The sequence below is a fragment of the Mesocricetus auratus genome, unplaced genomic scaffold (assembly GCF_017639785.1).
Source record: "Mesocricetus auratus isolate SY011 unplaced genomic scaffold, BCM_Maur_2.0 Super-Scaffold_100004, whole genome shotgun sequence".
In the NCBI taxonomy this organism is placed as follows: Eukaryota; Metazoa; Chordata; class Mammalia; order Rodentia; family Cricetidae; genus Mesocricetus; species Mesocricetus auratus.
The window spans coordinates 87,493,239-87,512,918 of record NW_024429189.1 but is presented as its reverse complement, the minus strand read 5'-3'; the positions used below and the strand labels follow the sequence as shown (position 1 = coordinate 87,512,918).

Here is a 19,680-nt window from a genome sequence, read left to right as displayed (position 1 = left end):
CCACCGCCCGGCCCTACCCATCTTAATTATTAGAATATTCTTACTTGAGGTTGTGCTGTATTAAGTTAGTGTATGGTGGAGCATTTGCCTAACATGTGAGAAGTCCTGGGCTAAATCTTCAGCAGATCTCTACTGCTATTTTTATCTTCTGGTTTTAATTTTGGTAAGTCATATGCACATAGAAATTTAGCCATTTCTTCTAGGTTTCCCAGCTTTTTGGCATACTATTTTCAAATTATGCTGTAATGATGTCTAGATTTTATTGTAGTCTGTTGTTTAATACCCTTGCATTCTAATTTTATCTTCACATTCTTTATGATACACTGGCTAAGGATTTATCAGTGTTTACTTTTTTCAAAGAACCAACTTTTTCTTTAGTTGAGTTTTATGTATTGTTCATTTAGTCTATTTCAGTAATTTCTTCCCTAATTATTAAATGTCTTTCTATCTCATTTGGTGGTGGCACACACTTTTAATCCCAGCACTTGGGAAGCAGAGGCAGGCAGATCTCTGTGAGTTCGAGGCCAGCTTAGTCTACAGAGTGAGTTCCAGATCAGCCTCCAAAACAATACAGAGAAACCCTGTCTCGAAAAACCAAAACAAAAAACAAAAAAAAAACAAACGAGCTACTTCCAGGACAGCCTCCAAAGCCATGGAGAAACCCTGTCTGGAAAAACAAAACAAAACAAACAAACAAAAAAAACAAAACAAAAGCAAAAAAAAGATCTCCCAGGGTTTTTTGTTTTGTTTTGTTTCATTTTTATTATTATTATTATTATTATTATTATTATTATATATAAGAATTTACAGCAATAGACTTTGTTTTTAGGAATGCCTTGACTGTGCCCCAAAGGTTCTAGAAGGTTATATTCTCATTTTCATTTAACTCTAGTAATTTTAATTTTTCTTCTCTGGTTTCTTCAATGACCCATTGTTAATAATTAAGAAAAAAATGTATTTTTCAGTTTCTAAGTATTTTGTAGCTTTTTATATTTTTTCTTATTCCTTTCTTCTTTTATTCCATCGTGGTCTGATATAATAAAGAAGTTATTCTGTTTATCATTGGTATCACACACCTTTAATCCCAGCCCTTGGAAGCAGAGGCAGGCAGATCTCTGTGAGTTCAAGGCCAGCCTGGTCTACAGAGCAAGGTGCGAGAAATCCAGAGATATAGGCTAAAAACCTGTTTTGAAAAACAACAACAACAACAAAAACAAACCAAAAAAGAATTAACTCAATTTTTAAATATTTGTTGAGTACTGATTTGTGGCTTATGGTGTGATCAGTTTTGAAGGCTGTTTCAGATGCCACTTAGAAAGAAGAGGTCCCTGTCAGGTGTATCCATAGCCATTGGCTGATGGTATGTTGTAGCTCTGAGGGTTTCTTTAGTTATTTTGAGTCTGGAAGACCATGTGAGAGTTGGGTATTGAAGTCCCTCGCTATTGCTGTATCAGGGCCCATACAATCTTTTATGCCTTCCAGTATTTGTTTTATGAAATTATGGGCTCTGATGTTTGATTCATAAGTGTTTATAAATTTTAAATCTTTTATTAACATGTAGTAGCCCTCTTTATCTCTCCTAATTACTTTTTATTTGAAGTCTGCCTTATCAGATATGGTAACTGATGCATCAAATAGGGGATATTCATTGTGGATATGAATTTTTAACAGGAGCCCTTATCTAATCTCGGTGTTACTTAATATCCAGACTAGTCATGATAAAGAAAAAGCAGAACGGAAGAGAAAAGCTGAAGCTGCTAGGCTACACCGCCAGAAGATCATGGCCCAGATGTCTGCCTTACAGAAAAACTTCATTGAAACTCACAAACTCATGTATGACAATACATCAGAAATGCCAGGGAAAGAAGACTCCAATATGGAAGAAGAAAGGTAAAACAAAACAAACGTTCTTCTGGAATCATGTTTTCCAAAGATATTAAAGTGGGAACAATGAAAATAGAAACCAACCCATTATTTTCTATGCATTGATATTATTAGATTCACGTTTACATATCACCTCATCTACTTCACATTGTTTTTATAGTTTCTAGGAGAAATGATTATTACAGAATGAAAATAAATCTGTCAGCTAATAGAAGTGATTTATACTGGTTTTTCTTTTGTGTGGGACAGGGTCATCCTATCTAACCCATGGTGGTCTTGAATTCGCAGCAATTCTGCCTCAGCCTCCCAAGTGCTGAAATGGCAGGAATGACCCACAACACCAGCTATTTTCTTTTATACTTAGTGTTTTAAAATATTTTCTGAGATTTATTTGTTTTTATTTTATGTGTATGGATTATTTTTGCTTGCATATATGTCTGTACACATGTGTGTGCCTAATACCCACAGAGGCCAGAGTGGGTACCAGCTCCTCTGAAACTAGAATTCTAGATGGTTGTAAATTGTCATGTTGTGGCTGGGAATTGAATATGGGTCCTCTGAGAGAACAGCCAGTGGTTTTCACTGCTGAGCTATCTCTCCAGCCCCCACATATTTAGTTCTATAGCTTGCTTCTCTGTATACATTTTTGTGTTGTGTGTCAGCACACGTAGATCTATGGTGTAGACTACATCATTATTCTTCTTTGAATCTCAAGTTTTTAAATGTATTCATTTTTACTGCACACTTAAGGTGTACAACATGGTTTTTTGTTTGTTTTGTTTTGTTTTTATTGTGTGTGCATATGGAGGTCAGAGGACAACTTGCAGGAACCATTACTCTCTGTGAGTCATTGGGTCCCAGGGATGAACTCAGGCCATCAGGCTTGGGGCAAGCAACTGCTTCATGCAGCAGCACCTTTCTCTTTGGGCTCCAGCTCACAAATCTGGACACGGAGACTTATTATTAATTATGAGAGCTCGGCCCTAGCTTGTTCCACTAGCTCTTATAACCTAAACTATTCCATATTTTAAAATCTGTGTTCTTTTCCATGGCTCAGTTACCTTTACTCTGTATTGCCCATAAAATCTGTAGGTTTGTTTTTTCTACACGCCTGTGAGTATGTATCCTTTTACTCCCCTCATTTCTTTTCTTTAACTCTTTGACAATTTCATACATATGTATCATTCATTCTGGTCATGCTTGCCCTCCCTCCCTCCTTTATTCTCCTTTCGCTCTTCATGAATGTGCAGTCTGCCATGGCTTGGAATTGCAGTGTTTTATCTGGTTGGTGGGTTAGAAGCTTCCTGTTTTCCCATACTAGTTTGTCAGAGAATTCTTATATGTGCGTCCTTCTATGGTTGTGCCAGTAGTTCTCCCAGAGCAGAATTGAACTAATTTTAAATTTTAACTTAATTAACTTATTTATTTTAGAGATAGGGTCTCACTATGTAGCCTTGGCTGTCCTAGAGCTCACTCTGTAGAGCACACTGAACATGTTCCATACATCAGTAGGAGTAGAAACTGACAGTCACCTGGAAAGACAATGTGAGGTATCTGCTAACATTTTAACCTAGTGTGGTAAAATTTCAACCTAAACAGGCTTGGTGGTGCACACCTTTAGTCTCAGGGCTCAGTGAAGCTCAGTAGCAGACTGCTGGTTTAGCATATGTGAGGCCCTAGGTTCAATCCTTAGGACTGTAAGCTGAAAAGTAAACATTTTCTGGTTGTTAGTTAGTGCAAGGATGAAGCCCCAAAAGTTATTTACTGACTTTTTACATTTTGTCTTCTGCCAAATGCCTGTTATCTTTTGCCTACTTTTGTGGAAGCCTTTGGTCCTTCTTGGCTTCCTGAATTGTAGTCTTTAAACATTGTTTCCCAAACTTTATTCTTTCTTTAACGTTATAAGGGTTTGCTATAAAGAAGTTCACAATGAAGCCAGGCCATGATAGTGCATGCCTGTAATCTCAGCACTTGGGAGGCAAAGGCAGGGCTGCCACATGTGTAAGGCCCATCAGCGTGACTTTCATGTCAGTCTAGACTACACTGCTAGACCCTATGACACTCTCTCAAGAAACAAAAAACTTCAAAAGCAAAAGACATTTTCAAAGTTGATGAAGGCAAATTTCCCAATCTCTTAGTTTAAAATTCTATGTCTTCATTCCTTTTTCTATTTATAGTTATATTGTTATATTTTCATTTTGAAAGTCAAATGGTAGAGGTAGTAAATCTAAAGTTCCTTTGGGTACTTGACCAAATCCTAGTTCCCTTTCTGCCTTCTGTGGTTACAAATTTTATATGCATAACCCTGCATTCAGGAGGCTAAAAAGAAAAATGAAAATTCAAGGCTAGTATGAACTACAGTGGGTTGGAGACTAGCCTAAGCTACACATAAGTGAGACTTCCTCTCAAAAACCAAAAAGACTTTAAGTGTATATGTCAGAATTTTTTATTATACTGTTACATGCAAATATAAGTAGTCACAAAATTGTGTGGTTTTATGTTATTCAGCCTTTTGTTCTGTTTGCACAAATGATATGTACTTAGTATATCCTTAGGGATATGGGGCTACATGTTACTGTGTAATGTTCTATATGATATTAATTCACTTACACTGATGAGCATTTGAGGTATTTGCAGTTCATATTTACAGCTTCACATTTTAGGGAACTTCTTGTATAGTTTTGCAGATCACCTGGGCTAGTTAAATCGTGGTCTTACTACTTACTAATGATGAGTTCTTAGATCAATCTCTTAGTACCTCTAGGCCTCAGTTTCTCCATCTGGAAAAATGGAAGTAATTGTAGTACCTACCTCATGTTTATTGTAAGAATTAAGCAGAAAAAAACTTAAAATATGTGAAACAATGCCTAGTATAACAACCAAGTCATTATAAATAAACACTTGCTTTTATTTGTATTTTATTATTAAGTATATCTGTAGCTCATAAGGATTGCTACATCATTAAAATTTATTAATGTTTAAATTTTTGTAGTTTTAATAGCTACTAAGATAGAATTGGAAACCTAAATGTCTAATGAGAGGGATTAATAAAATTATTATGGTACAGTAGCAAGTGTAGCCCTAGGCAGCTATTTTAAATGTTTCTAAGTAAATCTTAATTCATGACAAAATAGCAAAGGTATAAACAAGTAAGGCAACATTCATTCATTCACTCACTCACTCACTCACTCACTCATTCATTCATTCATTTGGTTTTTTGAGACAGGGTTTCTCTGTGTAACAGCCCTGGCCATCCTGGAACTCACTTTGTAGATCAGATTGGCCTTGAACTCACAGAGAGCCACCTGCCTCTGCCTCCCAAGTGCTGGGATTAAAGGCGTGTGCCACCACCACCCAGCAGTAGGGCAACAAATTAAGTGGATAAATCTATATATATACCATGATGTTATTTGTACAAAATGTGTATTATAACTAGAAAGCAGAGCCTAGAGAGATGGCTCAGAAGTTAGGAGCACTGACTATTCTTCCAAGGACACAGGTTCGACTCTCAGTACCCACATCGTGGCCCACAACTGTCTATAATGAGATCTGGTGCCCTCTTCTGGAATGCAGGCAGAATAGTGTATACAACATAATAAATAAACCTTAAAAAAATAAATAAATAGAAATAAAACTAGGAAGAAGTAAATAAGATTAATAGTGATTACATTGTCAACACAATGCTTTTTATTTTCTTCTTAATACTTTTATATATTTTTACAGAATTTCTTTGATATATGTACTATATATTTATTATTAAAAAAACAAATGGCCACAATTTTATTGATATAGTAAATAAAATAGAATCATGACATACATACTATTCTGTGATGTATTTCTTTGTGTACTCAGAACAAACTGGATTTTCTAGTTAGAAAATTAGCTACTTAAAGCCAGAAAATTCAGGGCAGACTTTTTAAAAGTAATATTGCTAAATACAATTTTTATTTGTTCACATAAAATTACCAAAATGTGAATACAATGACCAAAATCTATGTCCTCATTTCTGGTTGTTTCTTTTGGTAGCACTCCAGCATTCAGTGACTACTCTAGAATTGCTTTGGGTCCTAAACGGGGTCCCGCTCTTACTGAGAAGGAGGTGCTGACATGCATCCTCTGCCAAGAAGAACAGGAGGTGAAACTAGAGAACAATGCCATGGTATTGTCAGCCTGTGTCCAGAAATCCACTGCTCTAACCCAGCACAGAGGCAAGCCCATAGACCTCTCAGGGGGTATGTATTGCCTATTTAATCTACTTTCAGCCACTTCTTTTCCTGCCTAATTCTATGTAATTAGAATTACAATAAGTGTTGAAAGAGTTTTTTCACATATTTTATGTAAAATAGATTAGGTTCTTAACTTGCCACATTGGCTACTTGGCTTTTTATTAGTTTTGAATTTTGTTAGTTCTTGGTCACATTGCTCAATCCATCTACTTTTGACTTTATTTTTATCTTGCCGAACCATTGAAAGTAGATTACAGGCCTCATAACACTTTATCTTTAGGTATTTCTGAATTTATTTCCCAAAACTGAGGACAGTCTATTATATCCTATTATCATACTACTATGGTATTTAAGGAAGGAATATCATATATTTAAAATCTTTATTTCTATCTGTTCTTAAAATGTCTTCAGTGGGGAGGCATTTTATTTTTTATTTATTTATTTATTTATTTATTTATTTATTTATTTATTTATTTTTTTTGAGATAGGGTTTCTCTGTAGCTTATACCAGACTGGCCTCAAAGTCACAGAGATCCCTGTCTTTGCCTCCTGAGTGCTGGGATTAAAGGCATGCGCCACTACCACCTGGCTGGGAAGACATATTTTTAAACCAGAGATCTAAATATATTTCTAAGATCTAACCATATCTGATGAGGTTTCTTTTAGCTGTGCATGTTGGCTTATGCTTGTAATCTAGCATTTGAAAAGCTAAAGCAAGAAGAGTGCCATTATTAGATGGAGGCAAGCCTGGTTTACATAGTGCGTTCAAGGCCATTCTAAGCTACACAGTGAGACAATGTCTCAAAAACAAAGCAAAATAAAATTTTATTTTAATTTTAATATAGACTATTCCCTTGTCCCTTTTCATAATAATAACTGCTTTGATAAATGCAGGCTAATAATCTTATCCAATGTCTCACATTGTGAATTTATCTCTTTGTCTTATGATTAGAAAAAGATTTACTCCAGGTGTTGGTGGCACGTGCCTTTAATCCCAGCACTCATGAGGCAGAGGCAGGTGGATCTCTGTGAGTTCAGGGCTTGCCTAGTCTACAAAGCTACACAGAGAAACCCTGACTTGGGGGAAAAAAAAGAAAAGAAAAAAAAAACATTTACTTCATAAATTTCTTTTTTGGTTTTTCGAGACAGGGTTTCTCTGTATTGTCTTGGAGGCTATCCTGGAACTAGCTCTGTAGACCAGGCTGATCTCGAACTCACAAAGATCCGCCTGCCTCTGCCTCCCGAGTGCTGGGATTAAGGGCGTGTGCCACTAACGCCCACCTTACTTCATAAAATTTTAACTAGGTAACACGTCATGTTTATTTTTTAAATTCACTTGAAGTAGTAATGATGATAATAAACTAACATTTGTTAATATTTAACATGTTCCAGCCACTGATTAAATCCTGTGTATATTTGCTTACTCAATCCTCATCGCAACCTTGTACATTAGACACTGTTTGATAAATGAGGGAACTGAGGCATAGAGGTGTCAACCGGTTTCAGGCCATGAGTGAATGCAATGATATCATAATTTGAAGTCCATGCTCTGTTTTTTCCCCCTCTTAATATTGTCATTTATAGTAGCTAGAGAGATGGCTCAGCAGTTAAGAGCACTTGCTGCTCTTGCAAAGGACCTGGGTTCTCCATGATGACTTGCAACCGTCTACAACTTTAGTTCCAGAGGATCTAATGCCCTCTTCTGGCCTCCTTAGGAACCAGGCATACGTATGACACACAAATATACATATAGGGAAACACTCATAAAAATAAATCTTCTTTATAAGTTGTCATTTATTCAAATTATTTTCTCAAATTACAAATGCACATTTGTTCTTGAAGCATAGAAAAGCCTTCAACTACCAAAATAATGCAGCTTGAAACTACTGTTCAAAATTACAGCGTAAATTAGTTTCGTAGAGTTGTTTAATCCATACAAATTCCAGAGTCTTACTTGATGGCCTTTCTGCTTTCTACCTTTTTTCTTAGTATTAGGAAGATACATTCTGCTATCATTGTTATTCTTGGGCATTCTAAAGAAATAAACTTTGTGGCTAGAATTTTAGATCTAAATACTCTTTTTCTCCACTCATACCTCCTTAACACTCTAGAAAACATAAGTACATGCCTCTCATTCATGTCTTTCTGAACCAGAAACCCTGGACCCTCTTTTCATGGATCCAGACCTGGCACATGGAACTTATACAGGAAGCTGTGGTCATGTAATGCATGCAGTGTGCTGGCAGAAGTAAGTTGTCCCTCTGACATGTTAACATTGACGCTAAGAAACCACAAAAAGGCATGTTTTCTCATGTCTTCTTTCTGTTTTTCTTACTGGAATAATTAAAGCAGTTTTAATTACTAATCCTTTTTGCATGGTACTAATTATATTTTTATTTATTGTAAGCCTTAGAAATTGATGTATATAGTTCCCAATTTAGTATTTTCAGGGGTTAGGAGTGAGCTTGGTAGTACAGCATGCACACACAGTGTGTGTCCCTGGCTCAGTTCCTACCACTGAAAATACTTTGCTTTCCACAAATTAAATAGTATTAACAGTTTACCACTAGTCTTGCAAGAAAAGCAGTAATATTTATTTTAAAATTATCAAAACTTAAACTAAGGCAGTGGTACACACCTTTAATCCCAGCACTGGGGAGGCCAAGGCAAGGAACTCTTGAGTTCAAGGCCAGCCTGTTCTACAGAACCAGTTCTGGGATAGCCAGAACTATCCAGCAAAGCCCTGTATCAAAACGAACAAATAAAAACAATAAGTATCTTTACAATATGACAAATTCTAGTTTTATCTTGAGAAAAGATAAAAATTTAAAAATATAATTTCTGATAATATTTTTTGTGTAGTTTACTCATTTGTCATCTGATTAAAAACATAATTTTCCATTGAAAGCCCTCAGTGCCATAGATGAACCACTGGGAGTCTCCAGTTATATTCACTTGCTGTTAAGGCAGGGGGCAAGTTAAGATTCAACAAAGTACTCAAATTTGTATCTGCTGTAAATGTGTTTTCAGTTTATCCAAACCCCAAGTGGAATTCTGTTTCTTCTAGAGTTATAATACATATTTTTGCATATAAATTCTAAAGATACTTATTAAGTCCAAAATTCTAGCCCTGTGTATTTAGAGTAGAACAAAGTCATGTGAGTTGTTTTAAGTGGACCTGCATCTTGAATTTTGCAGGTATTTTGAGGCAGTACAACTAAGCTCTCAGCAGCGCATTCATGTTGACCTGTTTGACTTGGAGAGTGGAGAGTACCTGTGCCCACTCTGCAAGTCTCTGTGCAATACTGTCATCCCCATCATTCCTGTGCAGCCTCAGAAGATCAACAGGTGCGTGCGTTTTACCTTTGTCCAGGTACATTGTCCTTAACTTTTCTTTTTCTTTTGGAGTTTTTGTTGTTTTGTTTTGTTTTTCGAGACAGGGTTTCTCTGTGGCTTTGGGGGCTGTCCTAGAACTAGCTCTGTAGACCAGGCTGGCCTAGAACTCACAGAGATCTGCCTGCATCTGCCTCCCAAGTGCTAGAATTAAAATGTGTACCACCACCGCCCGGCTCTATATAAGCTTTTTAAACAGGGTAATTCCCCAAAATAAATATCTAATTTCTCTCTAAAATTTTAAAGGAATGCTCAGCAACTGACTTCCTCAAGTTTCTTAACATACATACATACATACGATTTGTTTTTATTTTCAGATACACGCACACACAATATGGATACTTGCATATACACACACATCATGAGCATACAAGTTTTTTTCTAAAATTCATGTTAGTTTTTTTTAAGTCATGAGTAGTCGTAATGTACTTTCACTTTTGAGATCCAAAAAGATTTTTTAGGTCAAATTTATGGTAGGTATTCAAATTCAGCACAGTTCATTTTATATTTTACTTCCTTCAAGACTACCCTTTCAGAGGCTGGGGAGATTAAAGCTCACTGATTAGAAACACTGACTGGGTCCTGTGTTCACTTCCCAGCATCCACATGTTGGCTCACAACCAGCTATAACTGTAGCCCCTGAGGACCCCATGCCCTCTTCTACTGTGCAGCTGGACATGTATACAAATACCCACATAGATAGATAGATAGATAGATAGATAGATAGATAGATAGATAGATAGATAATTTTATAGCTGTATTTTATGGATCATGCATTGCATGAAGGAGAAGCTTACAATAATCTAGTATGAGATGCTTAGCTATGAGAAATACTTAGGAAATCCTAGCGTCTGGCTAGGCCTGACACTATTTACAGAATTTTCATGCAGCTTGTCCTTGAGATCTGAGTTAGAGATTAATAGTTGTTTTTCTCCAGAGGAAGATAGATTTAGAATGGGTCACAGAAAGAACACAGGCCCCTAGCGGGTTGGGAATTTAGTTCAGATTTAAGGCCCTGGATTTGGTCCTCAGCTCTGGAGTGAAAAAACAAGACAAATATTTATCATTGGTGGTGGCACATACTTTTAATCAGAGGTGGGCAGATCTCTGAGTTTGAGGCCAGACTGATCTACAGGGTCAGTTTCTAGGACAGCCAGGGCTACACAGAGAAATCCTTTCTTGAAAAATCAAAACAAACAAACAAAAAACCCTAATTAATTAAATTTAAAAAGTAAAGGGGAAAAGAACTCCTAGGAGGCCATCAAAGTGTTCATGTGCAGGACAGTAGGACTTCCAGGAGGATAGTGTATAGAGACAGAAAGAAGTAACCAACTTAGGATATATTAGAACCTGAATCCTGTAGATTGAATATGGATGAATCAGGTTGTCAGTGATTGCACCTAGTAGTTGATGAGTAACCAAAGTGGTAATTTTCATTTACTGGTATTTTATTACTTCTCAGTCATAGATGTATGGTTATGTCTTAGTTGTTTTAATTTTACTTACTTAGTTTTTGAGATGAGGTCTCAATATATATTTCTTCCTGGCCTGGAACTCACTATGTAGACCAAGCTGGATTTGAACTCATAGAAATCTGCCTACTTCTATCTCCTAAGTGCTAGGATTGACGGTTATGGATGGCTCCATGACCCACAGAATTTGATGATGTTAATATATCCATTTATTCAAGGAAAGACTCTACAAGTTCAGCTCTGTAGGTTGACTCTGTACCAGTTGAACCGATTGTTTCTAAATGTTATTTTGCAGTGAGAATGCAGAGGCACTTGCTCAGCTATTGACCTTGGCACGGTGGATACAGACTGTTCTTGCCAGAATATCAGGTTATAAGATGAAGCATGCTAAAGGTTTGCGATGTCTATTTGTACTAGATGTGTGAAAATTGTTTCTAAATGTTTAATTTTTTTAGATTTAATTTTATATTTATGAGTCCTTTGCCTATGTGTCTGTCTGTGTACCAGTTGTGAGTCTGGTGCTCTTAGAGGCTAGAAGGGGTCATTGATCTCAGGAACTGAAATTACACCAGTGAGCTGAGTCCTCTGGAAGAGCAGCCAGTGATCTTCACCATTGAGCCATCTCCACAGCCCCCTGTATTGTGCTAAAATATGGTTTGAAAGTACAGATTTGTTGAATATCAGGAAATAGAGATTTTGAATCCAAGACTTTTTTGCTATCAGTGTACTCAGTTTAATCATTTTTCATACTGGGAAACAATATTATGTAATATTCTGCCTTAATATTAATAACAAAAATATAGTAAAGCTGTTACCTTATGTACATGTTTTTACAGCTGAGTGACAAGTGTTACTATAGAGATATGCTCAGAAAAATAAAATTAAAAGATCACTTAAAATGTCTGGTGCAGTGGGGTTAGGCAGATGACTCAGTGAGTAGAGTGCCTGCTGTGAATGCAGGGATCTGCATTTGGATCCCCAACACTTATGTAAAAGCTGGGTGCTGCAGGGAAGGGAGTAGGTGGATCCTAGGAGGCTGATGGCCAAAATGGTGATCCCCAGGTTCAGTGAGAGATCCTGTTTCTAAAAATAAGGAGGGATGTGATAGAGGCAGATACTCTATGTTCTTGTCTGACCTCCTCATGTGAGACATGTGGGCTCATGATCCTATATGAACACATGTACATACATGCATATATTCCCCATTGTAGGGAGAGATCTTACATACCTGTACCGCTGACCACACCTGTTTGGGCATGGTCACAGGTACATAGTAGGGACAGGAGATAAGAGCTGGGGGAAAGGAGACACAGGCTCTCCTGGGGTTCTGGTAGAGTCTCAGAGACCAGCAGAGCGCTAACCTCAGGTTCTCGGCTTCTCATGTAAGTGACTTCTCCCTAATAAAGTATCATACGACATCCTTTCCCTGTGTACTTTGTGTGGCTTAATATTCCTCTTTATCTGGTTTAGGAGTGGTCATCAGTACTGTATGATGTCTTTAAAGGGGGAAAAACCTGCAACATCTATGTACTTATTTGTTTGTTTGTTATTTGGGGGGATTTGATTATATGGTTTCTCTATAGCTTTGGAACTCGCTCTGTAGACTAGGTTGGCCTCAAACTCACAGAGATCCATCTGTCTCTGCCTCACAAGTGCTGGAATTAAAGATGTGAGCCACTACCTGGCATCATGTGATGAAGAAAGAATTATCACTTCAGTATTAATGTTGGTCAAGATATTAAGGGAGATTCTTTACTGCTTACTAACATTTCTAAGGGGATCAGGTATGGCTTAAACAGCTAGATAATTGATTGTTAGGTTAACTTTAGTTGTGATTTTTATTCTTTTTCCACTTATTTTGTAAGGAGAGATTCCAGCAGTTCCTGTCTTGTTTAATCAAGGAATGGGAGATTCAACTTTTGAGTTTCATTCCATCCTGAGTTTTGGAGTTCAGTCTTCGTAAGTATCTAAAGAGTCGGTAAAATGGGGTTTCATAACACACACTCAGGAGGCAGTTTATAAAAATAAAAATTGAACTAATCTTCCTTTTTTTCTTCTTTATTTATAAAACTGTCTCTTTATCCATTTTTCTCCCTAAATTTTTATATATATTAATAAAATTAGATGGTTTGCATTTTATAAAATTGTTCTTGTTTTGTGTGTGTGAATGAGTGTGCATGCTTTGGGCGGGGTTACATGCCATAGCACTCCATAGGGGTACAAGGACATCAGTGGTTTCAGTTCTCCCCTCCCACCTTTAAATGGTTTCTGGGAACAAACCCAGACTGCCAACTCCACAGCAAGCACATTTCTCCTCTGAGGATGTGCCCTGCCTCTAGGTAATCAGTTTTGACCAAAAAACAAATAAAAAAAACAACAAAAAAAAGCTATAAGAGGATCAGAATTGTTTAAGACTTCGTTTAATGTCATTTCATTTGCCTTGTGATTTTTCTGAACATTTTTTTATGTCAGTCAACCTTCATTTTGTTTTTCATGTATAAGTGAAGTGTTGTAATCTACTTCAAAGTGATAAGAAATACTTTGAAAAATATATGTCTAAAATGAGGTATTATTTTGTGCTCATACTTTTTCTGCTTAATCCTTTTTTCCATGTTGACTGTCTTGTTGCTATTCGAATACTTGTGAAAAATGAACATTTAGAAAACCGTAAATTGCCAGGTGGTGGTGGTACATGCCTTTTTCCCAGCACTCAGGAGGTAGAGACAGGCAGATCTCTGTGAGTTCAAGGTCAGCCTGGTCTACAGAGCGAGTTCCAGGACAACCAGCGCAACACAGAAAAACCCTGTCTCAAAAAAGAAAAGAAAGCTGGGTGGTGGTGGCACATGCCTTTAATCCCAGTACTTGGGAGGCAGAAGCAGGTGGATCTCTGTGAGTTCCAGATCAGCCTGGTCCATAGGCGCTAGTTCCAGGACAGCCTCCAAGGCCACAGAGAAACCCTGCTCAAAAAACCAAAAAAAAAAAAAAAAAAAAAAAAGAAAAGAAAAGAAAAGAAAAATGAAGAAGAAGAAGAAAAAGAAGAAAGAAAAAAAAAGAAAAGAAAATCATAAATTATCACTCCAAGTGCTTGGTATTACTTGTCATACATAGCCACAGCAAGAATGTGTACACACACAATCAGTCAGTTGCCTGGCATTTGGTGGCGCATGCCTTTAATACCAGCACTCGGGAGGCAGAAGCAGGCAGATCTCTGTGAGTTCGAGGCCAGCCTGGTCTACAGAGTGAGTTCAAAAACAAAACAGAGAAACCCTGTCTCAAAAAAGAAAAAAAAGAAAAGAAAACAACGTAAAGGCAAAATTTTCCCTATCTTTTTCTTGTAAAGGTATAGTGACAAAACAGTTTATAAATCAATAACTGTAATAGGCGATTCTTTAGGTAATAGAGAAGGCAATGGCTGTCCAGGTTGTAGAGAACCCATAGGTTTAATTACTTTATTAATGGTTCTCAGGTCTGTAAGCATTCCTGATTTCTTTTTAGTAACAAATACAGGAGAATTCCAAAGGCTGGTCGATTCTTCAATATGTCCAGCATTTAGCTCTTCCTCTAACTTCTCTGAAGTCATTGCCCCACCCAGACAGGATTGTCAGTTAAGCATTTTAAGGGTAGGGATTTTGGCCCCTCTATGAATCCAACACTTGTTTTATTCTGTTTTTGTACTGCCTGGATGGTCAGTTACTGTTTTATATAGTGCCTTACAATTTTTTTTTCACAAACATGAGTTTGTTTATGGTTTATATCTGATACTGGAAGAATGTTAATATGGGCATTTCATTGCTACAACAGATCATGACGTCATAGATTTACTGCTTTATTAGCCACATATGGCCTCGGCCTTTCTCTTTGTCCATCTGGCCCTATACATTCATCCCACTTGTTTTACTTGAGATAGGGTTCCAATCCCTAAGAATTGAACATCTACCTCTTGAAGAGGCCCACTTGGATGCCAAGATTCTGGTGTGATAATGGTGATGTCCAGTAGTCATTCAAGTGTAGCATTATTGATTTGTACTCTTAGTTTTGGTCTTTAGTCATTTATAGAAGTTTGCCAAAATATATGTTTTCCATATCCTCCTTGAATTTTTAATTCATCCTCCAAAGCTATTCTATCATCCAATACAGTATAATTTTTTATAACAGGTACTGGATTTCCTAATTGTTCTGGGGGGGGGGATTGTGCTCCACAGTGACTAGGAATGGCTGAACCAATTTTGACATGGGGACCTTTGAGAGGCCTCCCAAGGAGTTTCTCAATGTTAAAGGGTTGCCTTGTTTGTCACTTGTTGATCCACATTCACTGGTCCAATGTCAGACTTTGCCGCATCTTCTACATAATCCATAAGTTTGGGGCCTTCTACTTGGGTTATTCCCAGGAGAAGCATTATTTCTAGGAATGTCTCATCTATAATTTCTTCTCAGATGGTCTATTCTACCACATTTAAAACATTTGGTATTTTGATGTCTCCTCAAACCTTTGGAGATCACTTCTCCTACCCATACCCCAGTGTTATAGTAAAAGATTCACCATTGGCTGTGTGCAGGATCCGTTCATCCATTGGTGCTGATCTGATCTTTAAGGACCCAAGGACCTCTTTGCATTCTAAATTAGCATTTTCAAAAACTAGAGATTCAGTGAGCACTCATCTAGCTTCTGGATCTGCTACCCTTATTTGTACAGCTTTAGATAATCTTTGCAAAAAGTCACTAAAGGGTTCTTTTGAGCCTTGTATAACCTTAGTATATGACTTACTTCTTTTCCCTGGTTTCTGAATCTCGTCTCAAGCCAATCATCCAAGGCTGCTGTATGGCATAGGGACAAGATGCGTTCATTGTATGTAGCTTGAGTATCTGCATCCGCACTTGTCTGCCCCTGGGTGTACTCTGGACCCTTCTAGCAGTGCTCTTTTGCTGCGTCACTTGCTGTATAGGTGTTTGGACCATTGCCATTTTGTAAGAGATTTTTCTACCTTTAGAAGGTACAGTTTGGCTTTCCCTATTTTTATTACTGAATAAATCTATAGAAGTTTTGATCTCTAGTTTGACAAAGAACACTTTACTTATTTTGATGTTTAATTTTATAGTCAACTAAGTTGGATTAAGAAACACCTATGACATTAATGAGACATAATTTTGGATCTGTGCGCTTTCTTTTAAAGATTTATTTTTAATTTGTGTGTATGAGTGTTTTGTCTTCATGTATGACTGTGTGCTTGGTGCCTGTGGAGACCAGAAGAGGGTGTTAGATCCCTGGCCTGGAGTTACAGAGAGTTCTTAGCCTCTGTGTGGGTGCTGAGGTTCAAATTTGAATCCTCTGTTAGAATAGCCAGTGCTCTTAGCCTCTGAGCCATCTTTCCCACCCCAGTGAGGGCTATTCTTGAGAGGATTAATTGAGGGAGATCATACTGAATGTGGACATCAGCATCCCATGACTGAATAACAAGGGAAAAAGGAGAAAGCTAGCTACCTGCTGGCTTTCCCTTTCTGTGTCCTGGTACACCCGTATGTGAACAGGTAGCTTCATACTCTGCTTCTTCTAGCATGCCTTCCCACCATGATAACTGCATGTCTGACACTGTGAGCCGGTCAGAAAAAGTCCTTCCTTAAGTTGCTTTTTGTCTGCTATTTGGTTACAGCACTGACAAAAGTAACTAATACACACAATGTCAAAAGGAATTGTTTTGGTTGCTCTCCGACTTAATGATGTTTCTCAGGATGCAGCTTTTTTTTTCTAAAACACAGTGAAATTTTTCTTTTTATTTTATTTTTAGAGTGAAATATTCTAATAGTATCAAGGAAATGGTCATTCTCTTTGCCACAACAATTTTCAGAATTGGACTGAAATTGCCTCCTGATGAGCTAGATCCACGAGTGCCCATGATGACCTGGAGCACCTGTGCTTTCACCATCCAGGCAATTGGTAAAGCCTATTTTTTAAAATGGTACACATTTTGCTCTGCTGGTGATAACTTGGAAGAGGTTGGTATATTTGAGGACCTCTAGTATTTCAGTGTATTAGTGTGGCCTGAGAACCTGTAATATTTTTATCTTTATCACTTACCATAGTAGCCCTGTGTGACTGGTTAGTATTTTGAAGGATAGCATTAAGCGCTCTAGTCAAACAGTGGTGGATGTAGCAACACTAGATAAAGAGCAAATGCAAGTGAAAAGCAATCCACTCAGGGCTTCACAGAAACGTTGTTTATACTTCTGAGAGAGAATAGGACCAGAGTTACAAACAAACAAAAAGTTACTGGAAGAGGAAGTTTGAAGTGGTCATGACAAACAGATCATCAAAACTAGGTCCAAAGCTTTACCACATTGCACACTTCCCAGGGAGCGGTGAAGGAGGCATCCCTGAATGCTGTAAGTGAGCGCGGGTTGCGTAGAGTGCAGTGTCTCTTTCACACCATCTTTTTCTACGCTGGGTTCCCTATCCCTTCTTCAATATAGGTTTTTTGGTCACAGATTTTTGCTTTTTTTTTTTTTTATATTCTGACCACAGTTTCCCCTCCCTCCTCTCCTCCCACCCCCCCATTGGCCACAGTTTTTAATGAAGTCTACTACATTTTTATCACTAAATTCCTTTTTTTACCAATACACTATGTCATAAGTTAGTTTGAGTAACATGCATACACTTTCTTCTCCAAAACTTACTTGCTTCAGTCTCAGGATAGATTTTAGGAATCTCTCACAAACCTATTAGACTTAAGTCATGCATATAGGATAAAGTACTGATGTATGTTTACTCAGGATGAGGCCAGAATGAGCCACAAAGTGAAACCCTATCTTAAAAACAAACCCACAACCAAAACATATCATTTTGTAATATTTCTGGACTTTTTATGATTTTCTTTTTTTAAGAAAACCTTTTGGGAGATGAAGGAAAACCTCTATTTGGAGCACTTCAAAATAGGCAGGTATGTATATTCTAATAGATTTCAGTGGTTTCTGGGGTACTTGTTTAGAAAGGGGATTCTGTAGTTTATCACTGAAAAACGTGTAATCCCTCTTCTGTAAAGAATGGGTATGGGGCATGCTACAGTTTCAGGAAACTTGATGGTTGGTGCTATGTGCTTTACAGAATTTTCTTAATTTCATAGTTAAATATAATTCACATAGATTCCAGGCGAGTTGGCTGCTTCCTGCCCTACAACCAGACACATCCTGTATTTCCCCCATTGAATATTAATGGGTTCTGCTTTAGACAGATAATTATATTGAGTTAAAGACCAGACACCTATAGCTTGGTGGTGGTGGGGCACGCCTTTAATCCCAGCACTTGAGAGGCAGAGGCAGGTGGATCTCTGTGAGTTCAAGGTCAGCCTGGTCTACAGAGCTACACAGAGAAACCCTGTCTCAAAAGACCAAAACAATAACAACAAAAAAGAATATTGTGGACGGGCATGATGGTGCCCACCTTTAACTCCAACACTTGGAAGGCAGAGACAGACAGATCTCTGAGTTGAAGGCCAGCCAGGAAAACAAAGGGAGGGTATTGTAAATACTATCTAGTATACAATGTGTCCATGTATAGTAGGCTAGGATTGGTTATTGATTGTCCTAACCTAATAGTATCTAGTGTGTCCTAATAGTATATAATGTGTCTGTGTATAGTAAGCTAGGATTTGTATTGATTGTCCTGACCTAATAGTATACAGTATATAATGTGTCCATGTATAGTAGGCTAGGGTTGGTTATTGATTGTCCTAACCTAATAGTATCTAGTGTGTCCTAATAGTATATAATGTGTCTGTGTATAGTAAGCTAGGATTTGTATTGATTGTCCTGACCTAATAGTATACAGTATATAATGTGTCCATGTATAGTAGGCTAGGGTTGGTTGTTGATTGTCCTGATCTAACTCTTCCCTATCATTTTGTCTTACCTTTCTTACAATCTAGCATAATGGTCTGAAAGCATTAATGCAGTTTGCAATTGCACAGAGGATGACCTGTCCTCAGGTCCTGATACAGAAACATCTGGTTCGTCTCCTGTCAGGTAGGGACTTCTCTTAATTATTATGTTAGTATTTACATGTATTTTCTTCTGCATTTATGCAGCATATTTATTAGGAAATGATATATTGTACTGGTTTTGAACACTCACTGATGAAATCCAGTTGCCTGCAACAGATTTGCCCAAATGAATTGATGGACTACTACCCTGTAATGATTGCAATGCTGTTTTATTTTATTTTGAGTTTTTTGAGGCAGGGTTCCTCTGTATATCCTTAGCTGTCCTGGAACTTACTCTGTAGGCCAGGTTGGCATTGAAATCACAGAGATCCACTTGCCTCTGCTCCTGAATGCTGCGATTAAAGGCATGTACCACCACTGCCCGGCACAATATTATTTTAAAAAGTTACACTTTTGTAGCTGGGCATGGTGTTAGGGTTAGGGTTAGGCTGGTGGATCTCTGTGAGTTTGAGGCCAGCCTGGTCTACAGAGCAAGTTCCAGATGTTTCTGGAACAAAACTGAGAACTGAAATGATCATGACTAGCATTTCTTTTTAATGAAAAAAATCAGAAGTATAGTGAGATCATAAATATTTTTATCAGGCTGAAGAGATGTCTCAAAGGTTAAGGGCAGTGGCTGCTCTCCCAGAGATCTTGAGTTCAATTCCTAGTACCCACATTGTGGCTTACAACCATCTATATAATGAGATTTCTTGCCCTCTTCTGGCATGTAGA

General features: G+C 37.6%; 1 protein-coding gene across 2 annotated transcripts in view; it reads left to right on the top strand.

Moving 5' to 3' along the window:
* The window catches only part of Ubr1 (ubiquitin protein ligase E3 component n-recognin 1), a 125,821-nt gene that overhangs the window by 79,515 nt on the left and 26,626 nt on the right, over nt 1–19,680 (top strand). The window contains exons 29-37 of one of the 2 annotated variants that reach the window (XM_040746131.1): nt 1,709–1,890; nt 5,911–6,116; nt 8,265–8,358; nt 9,309–9,458; nt 11,271–11,344; nt 12,841–12,934; nt 16,759–16,907; nt 17,852–17,907; nt 18,892–18,988. In XM_040746131.1, coding sequence (XP_040602065.1) covers nt 1,709–1,890; nt 5,911–6,116; nt 8,265–8,358; nt 9,309–9,458; nt 11,271–11,344; nt 12,841–12,934; nt 16,759–16,907; nt 17,852–17,907; nt 18,892–18,988 — 1,102 coding nt within the window. Of the gene's footprint in view, nt 1–1,708; nt 1,891–5,910; nt 6,117–8,264; nt 8,359–9,308; nt 9,459–11,270; nt 11,369–12,840; nt 12,935–16,758; nt 16,908–17,851; nt 17,908–18,891; nt 18,989–19,680 lie in introns of both variants that reach the window. The other variant, XM_040746130.1, reaches the window with a different exon arrangement.